At 56.2% G+C, this 21,002-nt stretch overlaps 2 protein-coding genes across 2 annotated transcripts in view; one reads left to right on the top strand and one right to left on the bottom strand.

Moving 5' to 3' along the window:
* CDC45 (cell division cycle 45) overlaps positions 1-12,633 on the top strand; it is a 35,940-nt gene extending 23,307 nt beyond the window's left edge. The window contains exons 14-18 of the mRNA XM_046640470.1: positions 5,046-5,184; positions 5,267-5,350; positions 6,743-6,861; positions 9,912-9,988; positions 11,956-12,633. Coding sequence (XP_046496426.1) covers positions 5,046-5,184; positions 5,267-5,350; positions 6,743-6,861; positions 9,912-9,988; positions 11,956-12,020 — 484 coding nt within the window. The 3' untranslated portion in view covers positions 12,021-12,633. The remainder of the gene's footprint in view (positions 1-5,045; positions 5,185-5,266; positions 5,351-6,742; positions 6,862-9,911; positions 9,989-11,955) is intronic.
* A 3,731-nt stretch (positions 12,634-16,364) lies between these two features.
* On the bottom strand, positions 16,365-18,224 carry CLDN5 (claudin 5). Its single transcript, XM_046640424.1, has one exon. It carries the CDS (start codon positions 17,659-17,661, stop codon positions 17,005-17,007), a length of 657 nt encoding a protein of 218 aa, XP_046496380.1. The 5' UTR covers positions 17,662-18,224; the 3' UTR covers positions 16,365-17,004.
* Positions 18,225-21,002: the final 2,778 nt, after the last annotated feature.

Here is a 21,002-nt window from a genome sequence, read left to right on the forward strand (position 1 = left end):
CCCAGGGAGGCAGCTTGCATGGACCCCCCCACCCCCACCCCAGGGCGTGGGAGTGACTGTGTCCTGCGGAAACTGTTTGGGTGCCAATTGGAGCCACTGTCCACCCGAGCCAGGGCTGCACAGGACACGTTTCCTGCCCGTCCTCAGTATGTGCCACTTCCTCTTGAATCCTTTTCATCTCTTCTTTTTCCCTTTTGATTTGTAAAATTTTCCCCTTTTTCATCTCTTAAGGCATTATTTGTAGTGTTTATTCTTGTGTTTCTTCTAGTTTAGTTTTCTTATCTCGATTATTTTTCTTTTATTTCTGCTTTTTTCTTACCTCACTTCCTGAGATTTTTTCTAATATCTTTTAGCTTGTTTTGACATAGAACATGATAGTTTGGATCTTTGGGCATGTCTGTAGTGTGCGTTCTGTCAGGGGCATGCTGGTCTGCTCCTTCGCCTCCTTTTTCTTGGTAACTCTGAGAGGATTTGACCTTAGTACTTGTCTATTGCTCATGTTTTTGTGAATTTAGTTTCCCTGACTTTTTAGGAGGAGGCATGATTCCGACAGCTGTTCTAACTTCAGAGAGCTGCCACTACCGTTATTTTTGTGTGGAGTTAAAAAACGTAGGGGCCTGCTTTCTAAGGTTTCCTGGTCCTGTTCCCTAGCACACAGTTTTTAAACTGTGCTACATTTTCATTGCCCCAAAAAGAAACCCTGCTCCCCTTAGCCATCACCTCCCAAATCCCCCGTCTCTCCCAGTGCTAGGCAACCACTAATCTACTTTGTCTCCATAGATTTGCTGCTATTCTCAACATTTCGTATCAACGAAATCAGACAATATGTGATCCTTACTGGACTGCTTTCTTTCACTTAGAATAATGTTTTCAAGGTTCATCCATCCATGTTGTAGCATGTGTTAGAATTCTAATGATGAGCAGCTTTTCACTTGCTTATTGGCCATTTGTATATCTTGTCTGGAGAATTGTATATTTGAATCCTTTGTCCATTTTTAAATTGGATTGTATGTCTTTTTATTAGTGAGTTGTAATAATTGTTTTATATGTTATGAATACAAGTCCCTTATCAGATACATAATTTACAAATATTTTCTTCCATCTTGTGGGTTTTCTTTTTACTTTCTTGATGTTGTTCCTTGAAGCACAAAAGCTTTTAATTTTGATGATGTCCAGGTTATCTATTTTTTTCTTTTGTTTCCTGTGCTTTTGGTGTCATATCTATGAAACTATTGCCTAATCCAAGGTCACAAAGATTCACACCTCTGTTTTCTATAAGAGTTTTATAGTTTTCGTCTTTACATTAGGTGCATGATTCATTTGAAGTTAATTTTTATGTCTGGTGTAGGGAAAGGATCCAACTCAATTCTTTTGCGTGTGGACATCCAATTGTTCTCACACCATCTGTTGACAGGACTTCTTTCCCCCATTTAATTAATTTGGCACCATGTTGAATATCAGTTGACCATAAGCGGAGGAATTTATTTCTGGACTCTCATTTCCGTCCCATCAATCAATATGTCTAAGCTTAAGCCAATACCATACTGTTATGATTACTCTAGCTTTGTAGCACGTTTGGGCTATTCTGAGTTCCTTGAATTTCCATATAAGTTTTAGCATCAGCTTGACAATTTCTGCAAAGAAGTCAGATTGCATTGAATCTATAGATAAGTCTGGGGGTATTGTATCTTAGCAATATTAAGTCTTCCAATCCATGAGCATGGGATGTTTTTCCATTTACTTAGATCCTCTTTAATTTCTTTCAACGTTTTATAGTTTTCAGGGAATAATTTGCACTTCTTTTGTTAGATTTATTCCTAAATATTTTTTGATGCTATTGTAAATTGACTTGTTAATTTCATTTTTTATTTGTTCATTGCTACTGCATAGAAATACAATTGATTTTTGTATATTGATCTTATATCCTGTAACTCGTTTATTAGTTCTAATAGTTTTTTAGTGGATTCCTTAGGATTTCCTATATACAAGATCATGTCATCTGCAAATAGAGATGGTTTTACTTCTTCCTTTCGAATCTGTGTCTTTTATTTCATTTTCTTGCTCGACTGCCCTGGCTAAAACCTCCACTACAATCCCAGTGCGTTTATGTCTGTATCTTCTCTTTCTTTTTCTATATTGTCTGTATCTTGTTCAATTTTGATTCCATTCTCAGCACTTTCTCCTCAGTGAGAGGCCCAGTGTGGAGAAGAGCTCTGGCCGGTCAGGTGGGACTTCCAGGGGCTAGACTGCCCCGGCCACCTGGTCTTTACCATGCCCCTTGCACTTTCCCACGGGCCCTTGCACTCATCTGCTCTTGGACAGGGCTAAACCCTTCTCAGTTTTAGCCACAGTTCCCCAGTTGCCTGGGGTTTCTCCTCATTCTTAGGTCTCAGTGCTTCTCTACTCCCTCCCACACTGACACCAACAATATGCCAGTCTTGTGGCCAGTTGGTGGTCTCTTTCCACCTGCTTAGATTTTGGAGTCTGTGGTGCTCCCTCATTCCCTTATTGTGTTGTAAATGTGAGTCCTAGTTTTTGGTTTTGTTATGTAGTTACTCTGTCGATTTTTGTCTAGAAATATGAGGAAATCCAAAAACTATTACCAATGCTGCCGCCTTTGTCCTGGAGTTGATGGGTCACTGTTAGCCATTGTCTCTGACTTCCTGCTATGACAAAAGAGCATTCATCCCACTTTTCTGCTCCTGCCCCTCCTGTCGGTATAGTTATGCACTATTTTTAGCTGCTTTGTAACTTTAACATTCTTATGCCTTGTTCTCTCGCCAGTGTCTCTTGTCTCCCTACTGCGTAAGAAAAAGATGTTAGCATCCCTACTTTTCTCCTTCCCCACACCTCACAGTTTCTGAAATCTATTTTTACATTTTCAAGGTTGATAACACTTAATCTTGGATTAGAGAATAGAATGCAAGTCACCTCATCTTTGGCTATAGGTTGATTCTAAATGGTGAAAATCAATGGTGTTACTTCATTGAGCTAATAAAATATGCCAGAATCGATCATGTGCAGTGGTACCATACTTTCTGGTGCAGCTCTTTGTCTTCCTGGAACTGTTAATTGCCTCCTTTATCATATTCAGTTTCCCCAGTTCTCCTCCCAGCAGGTACCCCCGGAGCACCTTTCATCCAGGAGAGCCTAGGGCTCTGTGTCCTGACCCCAGCCTGGACCCGCAGCTTTCCAGGCCTGCTGCCTGCTGCCACCACTGATGGCCCTGGACTGTGCCCCTGGCTTAGGTCTCCCATTTCTTGGGATCCTTGTCTTTGTTTTTTCACTCCTTTGTTTTGCTAGAGCAAAATTTTTTTTTTTTTAAAGATTTTATTTTTCCTTTTTCTCCCTAAAGCCCCACGGTACATAGTTGTGTATTTTTAGTTGTGGGTCCTTCTAGTTGTGGCATGTGTGATGCTGCCTCAGCATGGCGTGATGAGCAGTGCCATGTCAGCACCCAGGATTCGAACCCGTGAAACCCTGGGCCACCAGAGCGGAGCGCACGAACTTAACCACTCAGCCACGGGGCCAGCCCCCAAGAGCAAAATTTTTGAGTCAGTCTTTTTGGTTGTTTTTTGTGGTTGTTGAGGAAGATTCGCCCTGAGCTAACATCTGTGCCAATCTTCCTCTTTTTGCTTGAAGAATATTCGCCCTGAGTTAACATCATTGCCAGTCTTCCTCTTTTTGCTTGAAGAAGATTCTCCCTGAGCTAACATCTGTGCCAGTCTTCCTCTATTTTGTATGTGGGTCACTGCCACAGCATGGCCACCGACGAGTGGTGTAGGTCTGCGCCTGGGGACCGAACCCCGAGCCACTGAAGCATGTGAACTTAACTACTAAGCCATGGGGCCGGCCCCTTGAGTCATTTTTAAAGAAAGGACACATGTGAGGTAAACGTTCTGAGTTCTTGCATGTCTGACAATATGCTTGTTCTGCCCTTATCTGATTGCTGGTTTAGCTCAAATAGAATTTAAGGTTGAAGGTAATTTCCTGTTGAATGTGGATTCTCTTGCTCCTCTGTCTTCCAGCAGCCAGTGGTGCTAATGAGAAGTCTGAGCCATTTTGGTTCTTGTTTCTTTGTGACTATGCCCCACCTTGCCTGAAGAAGCTTTCAGGGCCTTTTATTCTCAGTGTCCTAGAGCCTCAGAGTGACGTGTCTAGGGCAGATCTTGTTTCATGGATTGCACTAAGTTTTAGGTGAGCCCTTTCAGTCAAGGCCTGTGTATTTCAGCTTGGGAATGCTTTTGGGCTACTGCTTTATGACTTCCCCCCACATACATCACTGTTTTTATTCTCCTAGACTTCCTGGAAAGATACTCTGTCTCTGACTTTTGCCTTATATTTTCCATGTCTTTGTCTTGTTATTGATGTTAAGGAAGCTTTTCTTGACTTGATCCTCTAGGCTTTGAGTGAATTTGTGTTAAGTTTTCTTTTGTTCTCCAAATTATCCCTGTTTCCTTAGGATCATTTTGTCAGGCCACAGGTCTTTCTCGAATGTCTGATGGTCCTTCACAGTCAAGAGGGGGGCTGTGGAAGCCTGGTGAACCCTGAATCTCTGGGCACAACCTACTGGCCGGAAGGCATCACTTCATCTTGGCGAGCGGGGAGTTAATGTGACATTTTGGGACCCTTAACTGCTAGGTACACAGGCTTTGCTTGGGGACCTCACTTCACCACGGGGTTCATTTTAATGTACTCCTTTTTGTGGGGGAAGGGTAAAATCCACCTGTCAGGTGATTGGGTCCCTGGTCCTTCCCCCAGCCCCTGCCCAAGGCCCTCCTCTCTCAGAGCCCTCCAGGCACCTGCTAGGGCCTGCTGGGCAGTCTTCCCTCTGTGGGCTTTCAGTCTCCTGTCTTCTGGTGCCAGCACCCCTTCCCATTTCTCGTGTCCATCACTGTGGGTTTATACATTTTTTATTCCTTTCACATGAAAGGAGACTCAGGAGGGGGAGAAATGAACTTTCATCCCTACACCCCCTCCTGACGCAGGAACAAGGTGTTCTAAGTGTGACTCCGTGCTGCAGCTGTGTGTCTGCTGTGTTACAGGAGTAACCTGGACAAGCTGTACCATGGCCTGGAACTCGCCAAGAAGCAGCTGCGAGCCACGCAGCAGACCATCGCCAGTTGCCTCTGCACCAACCTCGTCATCTCCCAAGGGCCCTTCCTCTACTGCTCCCTCATGGAGGTCAGGCTTCTTGCGGACACACGGGCACTGGGCCGTGCCTGCTGGTGGCCCCCTCTAACCATCTCTGTCTCCTCCCCGCCAGGGCACTCCGGACCTGGTGTTGTTCTCCAAGCCAGCATCCCTGAGCCTGCTCAGCAGACACCTGCTCAAATCGTTTGTGTGCTCGGTGAGGAGCCGCATGGGTGGGTGCTGGAATGTGGGCACTCGGGCAGTGCTCAGACTGGGCTCCAGAAGCTGGCCTTGGGGTATCAGTGGCAGTTTGCCGGCTGTGGGGTCTGGACAAATCCCTCACTTTTTCTAAGCTGTGTTTTCTTCAGCTAACCCCTGGGAACCTTCTGGTTCCCATAAGCTCTGATTTTGTCACTCACCCACCACCCAGATCGCTCAGATGAGTAGAGGGAGCCTCATGGAGCCTGTGGGGCTTGGGCTTGCACTCACTGTGGCAGATCAGGGAAAGATGAGGTTGGTTGTAGGACAGACTTGCTTCCTAGAATAAGTTTGTTTTCTGGGCTGACTTTCCCTTTTCTGTGCGTAGTTCTGTCTTCTGTACAGCCTAGCACCCTTCTGCCTTGGCCCGTGACACCCCTTAACTCAGCTGGCATTTGGGCAGGGGTCCTACCCAGCTATGTCAGGCTCATCCCTGGGCATGGTCGCAGAAAGGATGATCCGCACCTTTCAACAATCCCATGAGGCTGTATACTGGAGCGGCTTTAAACAAGATGTTTACTGGGAGGTTGAGATTATCTCTGCTGAACTGACCAATAAAACGATTATCTGAGTGTTACATGAAGACAGTCAAGTGAGGACAAAAGATGAACTAGGAACAAAACATGAGCTCCAAGTCCCCAGTCCAGACTGGGTTTAAATCTCAGCCTCCTCGTTTACTAGTCCTGTGATGTGAGGTCGGTTATTTGACCTCTGAGCCTCGGTTTCTTCATCTGTAAAATGGGTGACCGAACACTCACCTCACAGGATCCATCATTTATCTGATTATTCAGCAACCACCACCTGCCAGGCTCTGATGTCGTAGGGTGACCAACCATCCCAGTTCATGTCCTAGGACGTCCCTTAGTCCTGGACAAACTGGGACAGTTGGTCACCTTCGTTGTGTAGGGTGTGGGTGCAGTGGGCACATCAGTGAAGGAAACACTCAAGTCTCCACCTTGAGGGAGCACACGTGCTGGCGAGGGTGACAGACGAGGACTGAGTATGTGCAGTGTCAGGTGGTGGCACACACCATGGAAAGATGAAGCAGGATGAGGGAGAAGGCGTTGTTGGGGAGTGCCTCCTGGAGGAGGTAACAACTGCATCAGGACCTAAGGGAGGTGAGGGAGGGAACAGCCAAGGGGCAGTGGGGCTGGGCTCAGGGCACAGAAAGAGGCTGGGGACATGGTGTCACGGCCTAGGGGCGGCTGCATGGAGACTTGAGCATCTCTGGTGAAAAGAAGGCCCTGGAGGCTTTGGGGGAGTGAGTGGCTGGCGCTGTCAGGGCTCCTGGGCGCCGATCGGTGTGCTCACCCCACAGGGCCCGAGCTGAGAATGCACTTTGCCTCTGCAGACAAAGAACCGGCGCTGCAAGTTGCTGCCCTTGGTGATGGCTGCCCCCCTGAGCGTGGAACAGGGCACAGTGACTATGGTGGGCATTCCCCCAGAGACCGACAGCTCGGACAGAAAGAAGTGAGCTGGGTTCCACTCATCCTGGGAGTTTGGGAGCCACAGGGGTGTCACTGGCCCGTGGGCCCTGCTGAGTCGAGTGATGTTTGCCCTCAGTGCCACTCCAAGGACAGCCTTTTCCACCACGAGGCAGGGCTGTGAGGGCTTAAGTGCGTGGGAGGCAGGTTAGCCATCAAGCCTCTGCCTTACCCCTTGACTGGACTTCTGAATGCTGTTAGTTTGCATTCCTAAATGAGTAATGGAGTCAATGAAGACAGTCTTGGGTCAGCATCAAGCACGTGCACCAAGCAGGACACGACAGGTGAGCAGCACCCAGGTCCAGCCTGCGGAGGTGCAGGAGGCAGGCGAGCCCCAAGGACAGGAGGGTGGGCTGGTACGTGGCAGGGCTGGCCATGAACTGTGCCTGCCTGGTCCCCTGCGGGGCGTGTCTCAGATCCTGGTAGCACGTTGTCAGGACCTCATTCTAAAAGTGCACCACAGACACCGGCACACGGGCTTACTAAGGGGTGCTCTGTGTGTTGGGCTCCAGGTTATTAAGGTTTTGCTCTAAGTGAACTTGAGGCCTCTCAGTAGCCCCCATCCCAGCCTGGTGCAGGGGAGCATAGGGGTGGCAGTGGATGTGCCATGCGCCGCCCCCGACCCCGAGCTGGACTGTCCCAGGCTGCCCAGGCAAGGGTGTCTGGCTCCCCCAGGAGCACCCAGGTCAGACACCCCGAGGATGGGCTGGGCCTGCAGTGAAGTGTGGTGAGGGGCCCTGGCTCTCTGCAGCCTCGGGCAGGAACCCCAGCCCTCCCAGGGCCTGAACCCTCTTCTGAGGAGTGAAAAGTTTGCACTGAAAATATGAGGGGTCTCAGATCAGCCACCCCAGAAATTAGGCCTCACCTGTAAGGTTCCTCGAGACCAGCTGTGCGCATTGTCTTCAAAACCCTTGTGAATGATCACTGCCCATCTTGTCTGAGCCTCACATCGACCTTTGAGGGGAGCAGGGCAGGGTGTCGATCCCTACCCACATCCCCAAGAGTCAAGTTCACTGCTCACCGGATCTCAAATTTAGGCATGTGCCAAACACATTTATAAGTTCAGTTCTGAGAGCTGAAATACAAGACAGTTCCTGTGTGGTGCGGGGATGTGCCCACCCCAGCTGCCTGCCGTACCGAAGCTGGTTCACTGACACCTCCATGGTTTGGGTAGCATGTGGAGGGTGTCCCCTCTCAGAGCACAGCCCCACCCGCCCAGCAGAAACCAGCAGAACTGCTGCCAGCACTCATGCCGCGGCGTCGTGGCTCCCTGTCTTCCCTCAGCCTTTTCTCTGTTGAAAGTCCAGGAGACACATTTGGACTTCCATCAGTGGTATGGTTACTGTGTGTGTCTTGTTTTCTCGCTGAGCATCACCCTTCTTGGTGCACGTCTTTATGAAGGTGACTTCTGATGTTAAGTAGTCTGCTAAGTGGAGGTGACGTTTGCCCGTCGTCTCCTGTTGGACGTTCGAGCTGTGTCCCAACTTTGTGTTACTGTAGACAGTATGCCAGGAACCTTGTGAGTGTACAGCTTGTCACTTTTGAGAAGTCTCTTGTAACCCTCTCTCTGGCCCCCCCCGCCCTGCATCTGCCCACCTCCTACAGCAGGGCTGGGTTGCCTCCTGCCCTATCCACCCAGGCCTGCTGTCGGCCTGCAGGCAGGGGCTCAGGGGCTCCCCCAGCTTCTCCCTGCTGCCCCTGCATGCTCTGCACAGATGGAGAACCTGGTGACTAATCTCAGGGGCTGCCTCTCACCATCCTTAGATGTCTTTGCATCCCAGGCAAAGTCAGTGCCCCAGGCCCAGTGCTCCCCAACACATCCCAAGAGGTGACCTTGGTCAGATGCTGAGCGACAGTGGGCAGTGGGATGTCGCCACCCAGCTCCCCAGCAGGGCAGCTTGCAGGCCACAGACCGCTCAGTGTCCTGTGCCCCTTGTTTTTCCCATTTAGCTCTCATCGGGCTTTGCCGTGGAAGACACTGGTCCTGGATCTGGATCAATCCCAGCTCTGCTGTCATGAGCTTTGACCTTGACTTGACCATGAGCTTTGTCATGACTCTGTGTCTGCAGAGGCTGTTTAGGAGCAAGTTGGGAGAGACTGGACTTTTTTAAGAAGAGTCCTTCCATATTGCCGAGCTGCTTTCCAGAGCTCTGCTGTGGGTCTCAGATTCACAGTCGTGCAGGTTGGAGCTGGCCAGGGGCTCCTGGGCTGGATTCCAAGGCGGCCAGGAGCCCTTCCCCCGTGGACCACCACAGCTGCCTGCGTCCTCACTGACCATCGGTTCATCGCTGTGTGTGGCTGTGCTGATTAGTGGTTAGCTCTGACCGATGGGCACGGTCTTGTGTGGGAGTTGCTGTGGAGGCTCAAAGCACATGCCCCTCTGTCTGTCCTCCATGACAGGCCCAAAAGCCCATCCTCATGACACTCTCCCTCTGCTGACAGCCCTTTCCTATAGTGGCCCTGAGCCCCCAGGGAGTGGGTCTGTATTCCTGGCTGTCTTTCCACCAGCCTGCATCCTCTGGGCAGCTCTGGCTGGGCCACACCTGGGGGTGCTCCTGCATCCTGCCCTCACTGGGCCGAGTTCCAGCTGCATGCTGCAGCCTGGCCCTGCAGGCTCCTCCCAGTGCCACCCTTGTGTGTGGGACCTGGTCTTCTCTAAGACCCCCAGCCCAGCATGGCTCCCACTGAGCATCTGCCTGTTGCCTACCCTAGCTGCCAGCACACTGCTGGGCACGCAGGAGGCCACAGTCCGGGCAGTGGGCATGAAGCCCTGGGAGGTGCAAAGGGATACTTACACTCTGAAGGCTGAGAAGGGCTCGGCTGGATGCAGGTATGGAGCAGCAGTGAAAGACAGTGACTGTCCAGTGAGTAGGGGTGAGGTCTCAGAGGTCAGTGGCCCAGGAAGGAGCACGAGTGCCGACAGGCAGAACTGGCGGCCGGGGAAGAGTCTGGGCCACCTCTAGTGTCTGTCCTGGGGACGTGGAAAGGGTCCATTGCAGTGGACAGGTCCCCAGTGTGCCTCTTGTGTGTCCACAGCTTTTTTGGGCGAGCGTTTGAGAAGGCAGCGGAGGGCACTAATTCCCGGACACTGCACAACCATTTCGACCTCTCAGGTAAGAGTCCACTGAGCTGGGCCTCAGTGTCATCGCTGGCTTCAGAACCAGGGAACCTGGCTTTGCTGGAGGCACCCTGCGAGCAGACCTCTCGTCCTACCACAACCAGCCCTGGGCCCGGCCGCACCAGGCAGCTCAGGGAGTGCAGGCATGCTGAGGGTCCTGTGCCTCCTGTCTAGGCCCTGACAGGCTCCCAGGGCAGGCGCTTGGAGGGAGAACAAGTGGTGCCCAGGGAGCTGCAGACCTGGCTCCAGCCTTATAATCCATCTCTTGAGGCCACTTCACCAACAGGCCTGGAGGACTGGCCCATCAGGGTCTGCTGCCCCTTCTGTGGGTACACAAGCAGCAGACCCTGTGGCAACCCAAGGGCACCATCTCTAGCTACGGGTCCCGCCTGAGGCTGCCGCATGGTCCTATGTGATGGCTCGGGCACTGGCCCCACCCGTGTGTTGCATGAGCCCAGAGAATGGAAGAACCCGGCCTGGGTGGTGGCTTTAGGAGTCCACACCTGCAGGCTGACCAGTGGCCCCCACACCACCTTGTGGCTTCTCCAGATGCCAGTGTGGAACACTGTTCACATTTGACCATATTTGCTTTTTTCTTGCCAACAGATTTTAAAGTAAAACAGACATATTGACACTTCACCCCTTGTGTTAGGTCAGCTCAGGCTACCATAACAAAGTCCCACAGACTGAGGGGTTTAAACAACAGAAATGTATTTCTCGCCTTTCTTGGGGCTGGAAGTCTGAGATCAAGGTGTCCACAGGGTTGGTTTCTCCTGAGGCCTCTCTCCTTGGCTTGTAGACAGCTGCTGAGTCCCTGTATCCTCACCTGGTCGTCCCTCTGTATCTGTATCTTAAGGTACTCTTCTTGTAAGGACACCAGCCAAACTGGATTAGGGCCCGCCCTAACGGCTTCCTTTAACCTAATCACCTCTTTAAAGCCCCAAATCCAAATACAGTCACACCCCGAGATGCTGGGGTTAGGCCTTCATCATAGGAATTTGGGGGGTATGCACTTCAGCCCATAATACCCCTGTCTTAGGAAGGACATTTTCTTGCATCATCACCATCTGAGTCCTTAACAATGACAGTCACTGTAGTCAGAGTCCAGTCTTCATCCCAGTGGCCTCGGTTGTCCAGAGTCAGCTTCTCGCTGGGCCAGCTCAGGCTGCGGCTGTGTGGTGTGGGTTCACCTCCAGCAGCAGCCCACCGAGTCCTGTTTTATGCCCACAAAGCAGCAGAGGTGGGCGTGGGCTGGCCTGCAGGATGTCCCGGCCTCTCCGCACAGGGAGGTTTGTGGGCTGGGCTTTGTGGGAGGATTTGACCTCCCGTGTGAGGGGAGCGCCTGAGGTCAGAGGGAGCCTGGGTGGGCTGGGCCTGGGGCTTCTAGAGCCATGGCCTGAGGCACAAATGGCTTACAGGACCAGGTGGGCCCAGTTCTGCCCAGGCTGATGAGGGCCCACATGCTTGTCTGAGCCGCATGGCCCCCCAGGGACAGGGGCAGTTTGCATCATGTCCCCCTTCTACAGAAGAGAACACTGAAGCTGAGAGACTGGCCAGAGCGAGACAGAAGGCTGACCTGCCCTTCCTCAGGGCCTCCCACACCCCACCGTGGCACAGGGCTCTGCCCAGATCTGTGGTGTTCTGAGTCGTCACATCCCCCAGGTCCCCTTCATTGGCTGTCACTGCTGGTCACCTGGCTGTCTGGAGGGCCTTCCCCACAGACCACAACCCCAGCCTCACCAACAGGGCAGCCAGCAGTTTCTGAGGATTGAATACAGAGGGACAGAGAATTAGTCCAGAATATTCCAGGCCATTGAGGAGGCAACTCCATTTTGGAATGTGCTGGAAGGTTACTCCACTCTTGGATGATCGAAACGAGGGAGTTAATATACTCTGACTTGTTTTTCTCACTCCTGTCCCTACTCCTCCGTCTCACAAGATGTTTTTCTTTCATTACTTAAGTAATTGAGCTGAAAGCAGAAGATCGGAGCAAATTTCTGGATGCACTTGTTTCCCTCCTGTCCTGAGGGTGAGTTGGGGGTGCTGGTGTTCACTGGGGCCCTTGGAGGCGGCAGGCAGCGACCCTGTTGAAGTGTACAGAGGGCCCCTCCCGCCTCCCCGTTTTGGTTTCCCTGCTTCTTTCCTTCTCAAGCCAGGCTTCTACTTGGGTTTCAGAGCTCCTGGGAACAGAACTCCTGAGGAGATTTGGGGCTAACACATTTTTCCCAAGGATGTCTGTCCCTGGCCTGGTGGCAGTGCCACAATGGAGCGTTGTTGAGGGAGCTAATTTCATTAGGCTCCTGGGATCCCTTCAGAAAGAACTGGCATTTACCCTCTCCTGACCACACCACGGACTGGGTGTCAGTGACTCGTACGCCTGGCTCTGCTGGGAAGGAGGGCACCCCTAGGGGGCCACCTGGAGCCTTGCTACCTCTTGCAGCCTCATGTCAGGCTCTGGGCTGGGGCCCGCAGAGGCGTTTATCCCGGCTCTCGTGCGCTTGACTTTTGAGAGATGAAAGCTGTTGGCAGCCACTCAGCTGAGAATCACAAAATGTCTGCTCTGTGTAAGCCTGCGCCAGCATGCAGTCACTAACAGTCCACTGTGAGCTCAACAGCCGGGGCTCTCCCCTGTGCCCCACATGCCACCTCTTTCTTGAAGGGCCCCTTGGGAAATGGGTGGGAGGGTCTGATTGGTGTCTAGTGATCACTTCTCAGCCCAGGGCCCCTCACACAGTGGGCACCCACGCCCAGCCCAGGCTGTGACATAGGGATCCCCTCGTGCCGGCCAGGGTCTTTCCGCTCCCCACTCCCACAGTGAGCTAGAAGCTGCAGGGGTGCAGGCACCCATTCCCCTGTCGAGCCCAAGTGGGCTCTGCCGAGAATGGCATAGGGGGCATCAGGGACCCCACACGCCCTCTCAGGGTGGGCCGGGGCACACAGGGCCCATGTGGAAGAGGGGCTCTGGGGTCAGGCCCTTTGGATCTTCAGCAAGGTCTGTCGGGTACCTCACCAGGCTGCACCTGCTTCCTCATCTGAAATGGGGCTGACACCCCTTGGACAACAAGTGCTGAGCACAGGGCCTTCAGGTGGGGGCAGAGGTGTATGTTTATGACCAAGTCAAAGGTTGCAAGTGGGGCTCTCGGGCAGTGGGGCTGGCATTTGAGGTGTACCCCTGCCCTGCGACTGCTCGGTGATGATACCAGCGCTGCTGTGTCCTGCCACCAAGACAGAGTGCAGGGGCCAGCCGGGAAGGATGAGGAGCAGTGTGCTGGGGACCAGGGGAGATGCCCTAGGCAAGAGGAGAAACCCTGTGAGGGCACCTCAGGTCGGGGGCTGGACAGGTCGCTGGGCAGGGTCTGCAAAGAGACAGTGCTGGGGGCTGTGCGGCCTTGGGGGGTTCTCAAGCGGACAGCAGCCTGGACCCAGCCAGGGGCTGCAGTGGGGACAGCAGGTGCCTCGGCAGTTCTGGGGTGGCCCTCCGCCCATGGACTCCCCCTGCTCCCCCCGTGAGGGGTGGAGGCTGCGCAGAAGCAACGCCCAGCATGTCCAAGGGAAGGCCTGGACAGTTTGCTTGATTTGGGGAGACATCAGAATGTTTGAAATTTACTTATTTCTCTTTTTCTCTTTTCCAGTCTGATTTCTTCAGAAATGACCTCCTCCTCCTTATTTATATTAACTGGCTTTTATTTGGATTGTAAGTTAGGACATAATTTTAGAGTCAGAGCAGTTGGTTTTAATGGAATAAAATGCTTATTTTCGGTTCAGTGCTCCAGTCTTGGCTCTGGTCACAGGGCCGGCGCTTGGTCATGCCCTGCGCCTTCGGTGGGTCCAGGGGAGCCTTGCTCCTGTGCCCTGGGCACCCTCGAGCCTTGGCAGGAAGTCAGCACAGGGGGTGGCCTCCAGGCTCCCTGGACAGCAGTAGGCAGACGCTGGGCCCCTTAGCACCTAGTTCTTCACACAGCAGCTGTGCTGACCCACTGCCTAGTGATGCCAGCCAGGACCTGCTCTGTCCACCCTCCTACCACTGCCCCCTGTCCACCTGGCTTTGGCAGCATCTCAAGTCCACCATCTTGACCGTGCTCCCATCTCGAGCCTGCCCCTGCCCCCCGAAGCTGTCCAGGCGCCCTTCACCCCTGCAGGCACACAGCAGGCACTGCCAGGCTGCTGGGCAAGTTGGGCAGCAATAGCAAGGGCGAGGCCCTAAGCCGGGAATGGCAGGGCTGGCTGAGGGGCCACAGGTGGAGGCACTGTACCCCCAAGGCTGGCTTCACCTGCGCCTTGTCACAGAAGGTCTGCTGGACAGGATCTCAACAAGCTCCAGAGTCTTCAGAACAGATTCTCAGGGGAGCGGGGGACCAGCTGGTCCCACTCTCCCATCTGTCCCCAAAGCATATGGAGGTGCAGAGGATGCCATTCCTGCCCTTCGGGGAGGAAAGAGCTGCTCACACAAGTGGCTGAGGCCGTCTGTGGCCCCCGCCTGGGGCGGAGCTGCCAGGGAAGCAGGCGAGCCGGAGAGATGGGGCCTGGGTGTGGCGCCTGGGGCCACAGGCTGGAGGACTCAGGGCGGTTTGGGAAGGCTTCCGGTTGGTGGAGAAAGGCCCAGAAAGAGTGACCCGGAACTGAGGACATGAGTGTGTGAGGCCAGGTCTCGGGTGGCCCTTGAGAAGGGGCAGTGGGCACAGCGGGGTCAGCAGCACTAGAGGTCAGCTTTTCTCGCCTGACTTCTGGCAGTGGAGTTTGCTCCTGCCCTTCCTGCTCTTCCTGGTCAGGCGGCAGCCTGGCTCCCCCAGGACCCTCAAGCTCCCCACCATTTGTGAAAGCTGGGGCTGTGCAGCTGATGCCTGGGGCCTGAAGGAGTCGGCGAGTTCTGGGCTTGTGTGGGATGCCGCCTCGGGCTGGCGCTTCTGTCCAAACACCTTGTACCTGGCACTGGCTGCCCCCGCGGCCGGTAGCAGCAGTGTGAGGACCTTTGTTCCAGCCCTGCCAAGAGCCAAGATCACACTCCTGCACACCAGGGCTGTTCTTGGTCCCTGGTGCACAGGCCCAGGCAGGGCTGCTATGGGCTCACTGCTGAGGACCTCTGCGCCATGGGGCCCATCCCTCTGCAGCTCATCCTGTCGTCGGGAGCTCAGGCTCCCACTTGCTGGTTCCACTGGAACTCCTGGGATTCAGGGCAGTGTCCACAGCAGCTGTCCTGAGCCCCTCTGAGCCCATGTCCTCAGGTTCTCCCCCTTTCCCACCACGTGGGATCCTGGCCAGGCCTGGGAGACTCCTTGCCACTGGATGCAGCCCAGGCATTTCTGGACAGGGCCCCCAAGGCTGGCGTTGGTGGCAGGTGCCAAGCTGTCCCACTGACTGGGCTTGGAGCTCCTCCCTGCAGCCCCTGCACCTGTCCACTGCTCTCTCATGCCCCGCCCTTTGGCAGACAGTCAAAATGCATTAATTCAAAGTGTCTAGAATTAGAGCTGGAAGCATTGAGCTCTTGGTAGCTATAACATACAGCTCTGGTATGCTCTGCCCTCCTGGGACCCCCATCTCCAGGTGCCTGGCCAGGGCCAGCCCTGGCTCCCAGGGGTCCCACCCACAAGAGAGTCACTCAGGGTGCTCCCAGTAGGGCCTGGCACAGAGGTACTGATGGTCAGCACAAGTCGGCTGGTCGCCAAGCCAGCTCGGTGGGCATGGGCCCTGCACAGACCCACACTGAGGCTGGCAGAAGAGCCAGGACAGAGGGGCTGGGGCCCAGCCCGGGCACTCTCTGGGCAACTGGCCACAGGTGCCTCCTCCCCATGGCAAGGTGCTTGTTGACCTCCAGCCAGCTCTGCTAGAGCCCAGCACACATTCTGGATTGACCCGTTCCGTTGCACCCTTGGTAGAAAGGGCCCACCCAGCTGGTATTGTACAGATGTCTGTCTGGTCATTTGATGTGACCCAGAGATAGGCGAGCCCTGAGAAGGCAGGTGGATTCAGACCAGCCTCTTCTAGGCAAAGCCAGCAGCCTGGCAGCCTACCCCCAGTACTTCCTGCATCCCAAAACCAAGCACTGGCTGAGTCAGGGGTGGGGGTTCCAGCCTGCAACCTCTGCTAGGGTCTGCCTCACATCCCCCCTCCCCCCCAGCTCCCTGATTCAGCAGTGGCTCTTTTGATTGCAGATCTCACCTTCCTGGGTGGCAGTGAGCTGTGGCTGTTTCTCATTCAGGAAAGGTGACCAGGTGGCAGAGAAGACTTGATAAAAGGCCATGGGATATTCTGGAGCCAGGGGCCAGCTCTGGGAAGTCCCCACAGAAGCCTTTTGGGGAGGAGCTGGTGGGTGGATGGATGAAGGGAGGGTGCTGGACACAGGCAGAGACTGACAGAGGACAGGACACAGCTGGGAGGGTATTGAAACCATTTACTAAGCGAATTCTTACCCTCCCCGCCAAGCTGCAGAGGAGAGCAGAGCCCCAGCCCCACACGCGGGCTCTGGTGCCCATAAGCCTCGCCTGGGGAGCTGCTGGGGTGAGGCAGGGAGGTCCAGGCCGATCTCTTGGTCCCCCCGGGCCCAGGCCTGGCTGATGGGGTAAAGGCCAGCAGTACACATCCCTCAGGCAGCCCAGGCTGGGGGTCCTGGGCTCTGCATCAGCCCCTCTGGAATCAGCAGGAGCCGCTGGAGAGTATGGGGGCATCCAAGACCCCAAGGGTCAGGGAGAGAAGCAGCATCTTCAGTCCAGTGCCCCCACAGCCGAAGAAACCCGCGCCCCGCCCACGTTGGAGCCAGCACTGCGCACGGAAAAAGAAACGGAGGAAGACCTCCCAAGGGCGCATCGCCTGTTCAGGGCAGCGCGCGGCCCAAGGCCCAGCTAGCGGCAGTCAGAGAGGACGGGCTGCGGGGGCGGGCAGGGTCCCGTTGGCGGGCCGCGGGCGGGCGCAGAGATGGGCATTCCGCGGAGCCTGTGCGCGGCACGGCCGGGTGGAGGCCAGTCCTCCCGCTCGCGGGCGTGGCTGGTGCGAGGGGCCCCGCCGTGCCCGGCACCATCAGACATAGTTCTTCTTGTCGTAGTCACCGCTGGCCGTGGGCCGCCGCGGCGCCGAGTACTTGACGGGGAAGCTGAGGTCGGGGCGGCCGGCGCAGACCCAGGCTCCGCAGCACACGAGCCCGCCGCCGCACATGAGCAGCGCTGAGGCGGCCCAGCCGATGTACAGCGCCGCGCCCAGCTCGTACTTCTGCGACATGGGCACCGCCGGGTCATAGAACTCGCGGACCACGATGTTGGCGAACCAGCAGAGCGGGACGAGCGCCAGCAGCCCGCAGAGCGCGTAGAGCGCGCCGCCGGTGAGGGCTACGCGCGCCTTGCCGGGCCCAGGGGCCACGCAGGTGGTGCACTGCGCGCCCGCCAGGGTCACGAAGAGCGCGACGAGTGCCAGCAGCACGGCGCCCACCGTGAGCGCCCGCGCCGCCTGCACCTCGGTGCTCAGCGCCAGCACCGAGTCGTACACCTTGCACTGCATGTGCCCCGTGCTCTGCACCACACACGACATCCATAGCCCCTTCCAGGTGGTCTGCGCCGTCACGATGTTGTGGTCCAGGAAGGCAGTCACCTGCCACATAGGCAGCCCGCACGACAAGATCAGGCCCACCCAGCCCACCAGGCACAGCACCAAGCCGAGGATCTCCAGCGCCGCCGACCCCATGGCTGGAGGCAAGACGCACGCCCGACGGCCCCGGGGCCTCCGGGCGGGCGCAGCGGTGTCTCGGCCGAGCGGTTCGGCGCCCTGCGCTGGCCCTAATGCCTCCGCGCCCTCGTGCTCGGCTCACCGCCCTCCGTCCGCCTACCCCGCGGGTCTGCAGAACAGCCTCGGATGTGCGGGCACTTTCCGGGGGCTTCCCATTTGAAGGTTCGGGGGCGGACTCTGCTCCTCGGTCCAGGCCCCCTGTGCCTGAGCGGCCAATCCGCGTGGGGGCCAGCGGTCTGCAGCCAATCACAGGCGCCCCGGCAGACAGTTAGGAGAACAACTGCGCGTTGGGGGAGCGGAGGGCGCCGGGACCGCTCCTTGTCCGGCCGCCGCCCCGAGCCCCCCACACGTAGTTGGCGCAGTCACGGCCGATCGCGCTGCGGGCTGGCTTGGGGCAGCTGCGCGCACGGTCCGCGGGCCACCTCTCTGAGTGTCCCAGCCTCCCCATTTAAGGAGCTGCATCACCTGGGTCCGCACCAACTTCCCCCGCCACATCCCCGAACCAGCCCGATGGTCCCTCCCACCCAGGCCAACTCCGCTCTTCCCTCGCCAAGGTTTGCGGGAGCTCCCCACCACCACCACCACCGCGCAGAGGCCTGCGTGACGGACTCTAGGGGCCCTTCTCCCGGGTTAACCAAGCACAGCTCAGTGTACTCCTCCAGGAAGCTCGCCCTGGAGTCCACGCCCAGCCCAGGCCCTTCACACCCTTACTGCACGGCGCCGCTCTGAGTCCTGAGACTCTCCCACAGGCCAAGAGGCCAGGCAGGCCTGTGCGGGTCAGTCCTGGGGCTCCAGCCCCGTCCAAATGCCTGCCCAGCGCCACCGCCCACCAGATCACCGCCTCCCTGGGGCCTGAGGCCCCAGCACAAAGCAGGCCTTTCCACGGCCTCCGGAGACCCCTACTCCGCCCCTGCCTCTAACCTTCCCAGACCCCCCAACTTTCGCACGGGCTGTTCCTCTTCCTGAGATGCTGCCCATCCCCCATCCTTTGAGGCCCAGCTCCAGATGACAGCACTTCAGGAAGTCCCCAGAGTTCCCCGAGGACCAGCATGCAGGCTGTCCTCCGGGGAGTGGCTCCAGGCCCCAAGGCCTGGCCCTCAGGAGACACACTCGGGGACACAAAGGGCTGTGCGCTGCCCTCCCACTAGTGGCAGTGATACTCCCGGCACCCCAGCCCCCAGGCCACCCTCCGGAAGCCAACTTGGAGTTTCCTGACCCGGAGGAAGAGCCCCCATCCTTGCTGGAGGCGGGAGGGTCGGGATTTCCGGGCATTCTTCTGCACAATGGCCCAGCCGTTTCTTGAAAGGCCAGCTAGGATGGACACTGGGCCCCCCTGAGGCTCAGGTGGAGGCACCAGGCCCCGCAGCCAAAAACCCCATAGGGACACCAGCCCTTTTCTTGCAGCCCCCTCCCCACTCCCTGTCAGCCCTTTTGTTTCCAGTGAAGTCTGCACTCAGTCTTGAACTGAGGCCGCTGGGACACCCTGTTCTTTCCTCCGGTCCGAGGTGCTTGGCTCCAGCAGGCAGGGCCCTCCACAGAGAAGGCCTGGTGTTGAGGTCCGCCACGGCCTGGGGCTTTGACGAATCTGCCCTTCCTGGGCCCTGTTCCTTCTCCCGCCTCAGATAGCTCTGAGATGAGGCCAGCACCCTATTTGTTCATCCAGCATGTGGAGGTGCCCAAGGCAGGTTTGCTGGACCCTGTCTGTGTGTGTGTGTGTGTGGTGGCAGGAGTTTACGGCCTTCCTAGCCCCCAACCCCTCACTCCCTACACAGGATGGGGAGTTGAGGACCACTGCCTCCTCTCAGCCACCACCTTACTCCCTGCTCCCTTCTTGCTGCAGACCTGTGGGCCCCTCCCCCTCCACCCTGCAGACCCTCCTGGATGTCCCCTCCTCCTGTCCACTCTAGGGGGCCCAGCCATACCACCCACCCCACCCTTTCAATCCTGTTCCCCGCTGGCCTGAGACAGGGACTTGCCCAAGGCCCTCCCACTACACCGCACTGCCATCTTCCCAGGAGACTGCTGTGGCCTCCTCAGGCCGTCCAGGCCCTGCCCTTGCCCGCTGGATCTATTCTCCTCAGCGAAGCTGGGCCCTCCTGGCAGGTCCCTCTCCGGGGTCACAGTCTGCCTGAAACCTTCTGTGGCTCACACTGCCCATGAACAAAGTGCTGACTCCCGAGCATGGCCTCTGGGTGATGTTGGGCCTAGCTAGTGCAGCAGCACACACTCCATGCTCCATCCAGACTCGCCTACCTCTGGGTCCTCAGACTGGTCTGTCTCTCACCCACAGCCTCTTCTGTCTGCAGTGCAGGTCCCTTGAGTGTGGACCTGCTCATCTTCTAAGTTGTGTTACCGAGGTCACGTCCTCTCGGATGCCTTTCTGCCCCAGTCCACCTGCCTTGCTCCCAGAGGCCCAAGCTGGAATTGTCCATTTGCTTGTTGGTTTTCCCCACCAGTATCCAGGAATGAGCCTCAACACAGTGGCCATTTTCATGCCTCTGTCCAGGCAGGGGACTGCCTGTGAGCCACGGCTGACCTCTGGCCGCCTACCACCCTCTCCAGCCAGCTTGGGGCTCCAACCAGCACGAGGCGCTCTCCCTTTGCCTGCCCAGCTGCTGTCCTTCTCTCCAACCACTTTGGGCCCATCCCAGAGACCCCCCAGCCTGGCACCCCCAGTGTGGCCCACATCTCTTTGGGAACAGCCTCACGGTATCTCGGGGAGCTGGTGAAGGAGCCTCAGGCTGCACTTATCACAATCTGACTTCTACCCTGACACCACCGTGTCGCCCACAGTGGAATCAGAGCCACCACAGAGAGGACCAGAGAGGGCAGAAAGGGCTGACACTGACCCCCACAAACCCACACTGATCAGGAGGGGCCTCACAGTGACCCAGCACAGACCCAGGAGGGCTGTGAGGACACACCCGCCCTTCCTTCCACTGGCTACGATCTCCTGACCCCCTACAAGGTGCCAAGTGCTGTCTCTGAGCAGAGCACACAGCCCAGGGAGCTCCTGCCCTCCAGAAACCAACAGCAAAACCTGCAACTAGCAGGTGGGTAGAGCCGTTTCAGGGGTGCCCACGGCTTCGGGGAAGAGACGGCAGCGTGACGCAGAGTGAGGAGGGCCCCTCTGAGGAGCTGACAGTTCAGCCAAGACCTAGGGAAGAATGACCACTTAAGAGCCGGAGGTGGGAAGGGGCTCGGCGTCCAAGGGACAGACAGAGGCTGCGTGGTTTGGTGGGCTAGGGCCTGCAGGCCCGCATCAGAGCGGTCCTGGCCTGGGCAGGGACGCGAATGCC

The sequence above is a fragment of the Equus quagga genome, chromosome 15 (assembly GCF_021613505.1).
Source record: "Equus quagga isolate Etosha38 chromosome 15, UCLA_HA_Equagga_1.0, whole genome shotgun sequence".
Lineage (NCBI taxonomy): Eukaryota > Metazoa > Chordata > Mammalia > Perissodactyla > Equidae > Equus > Equus quagga.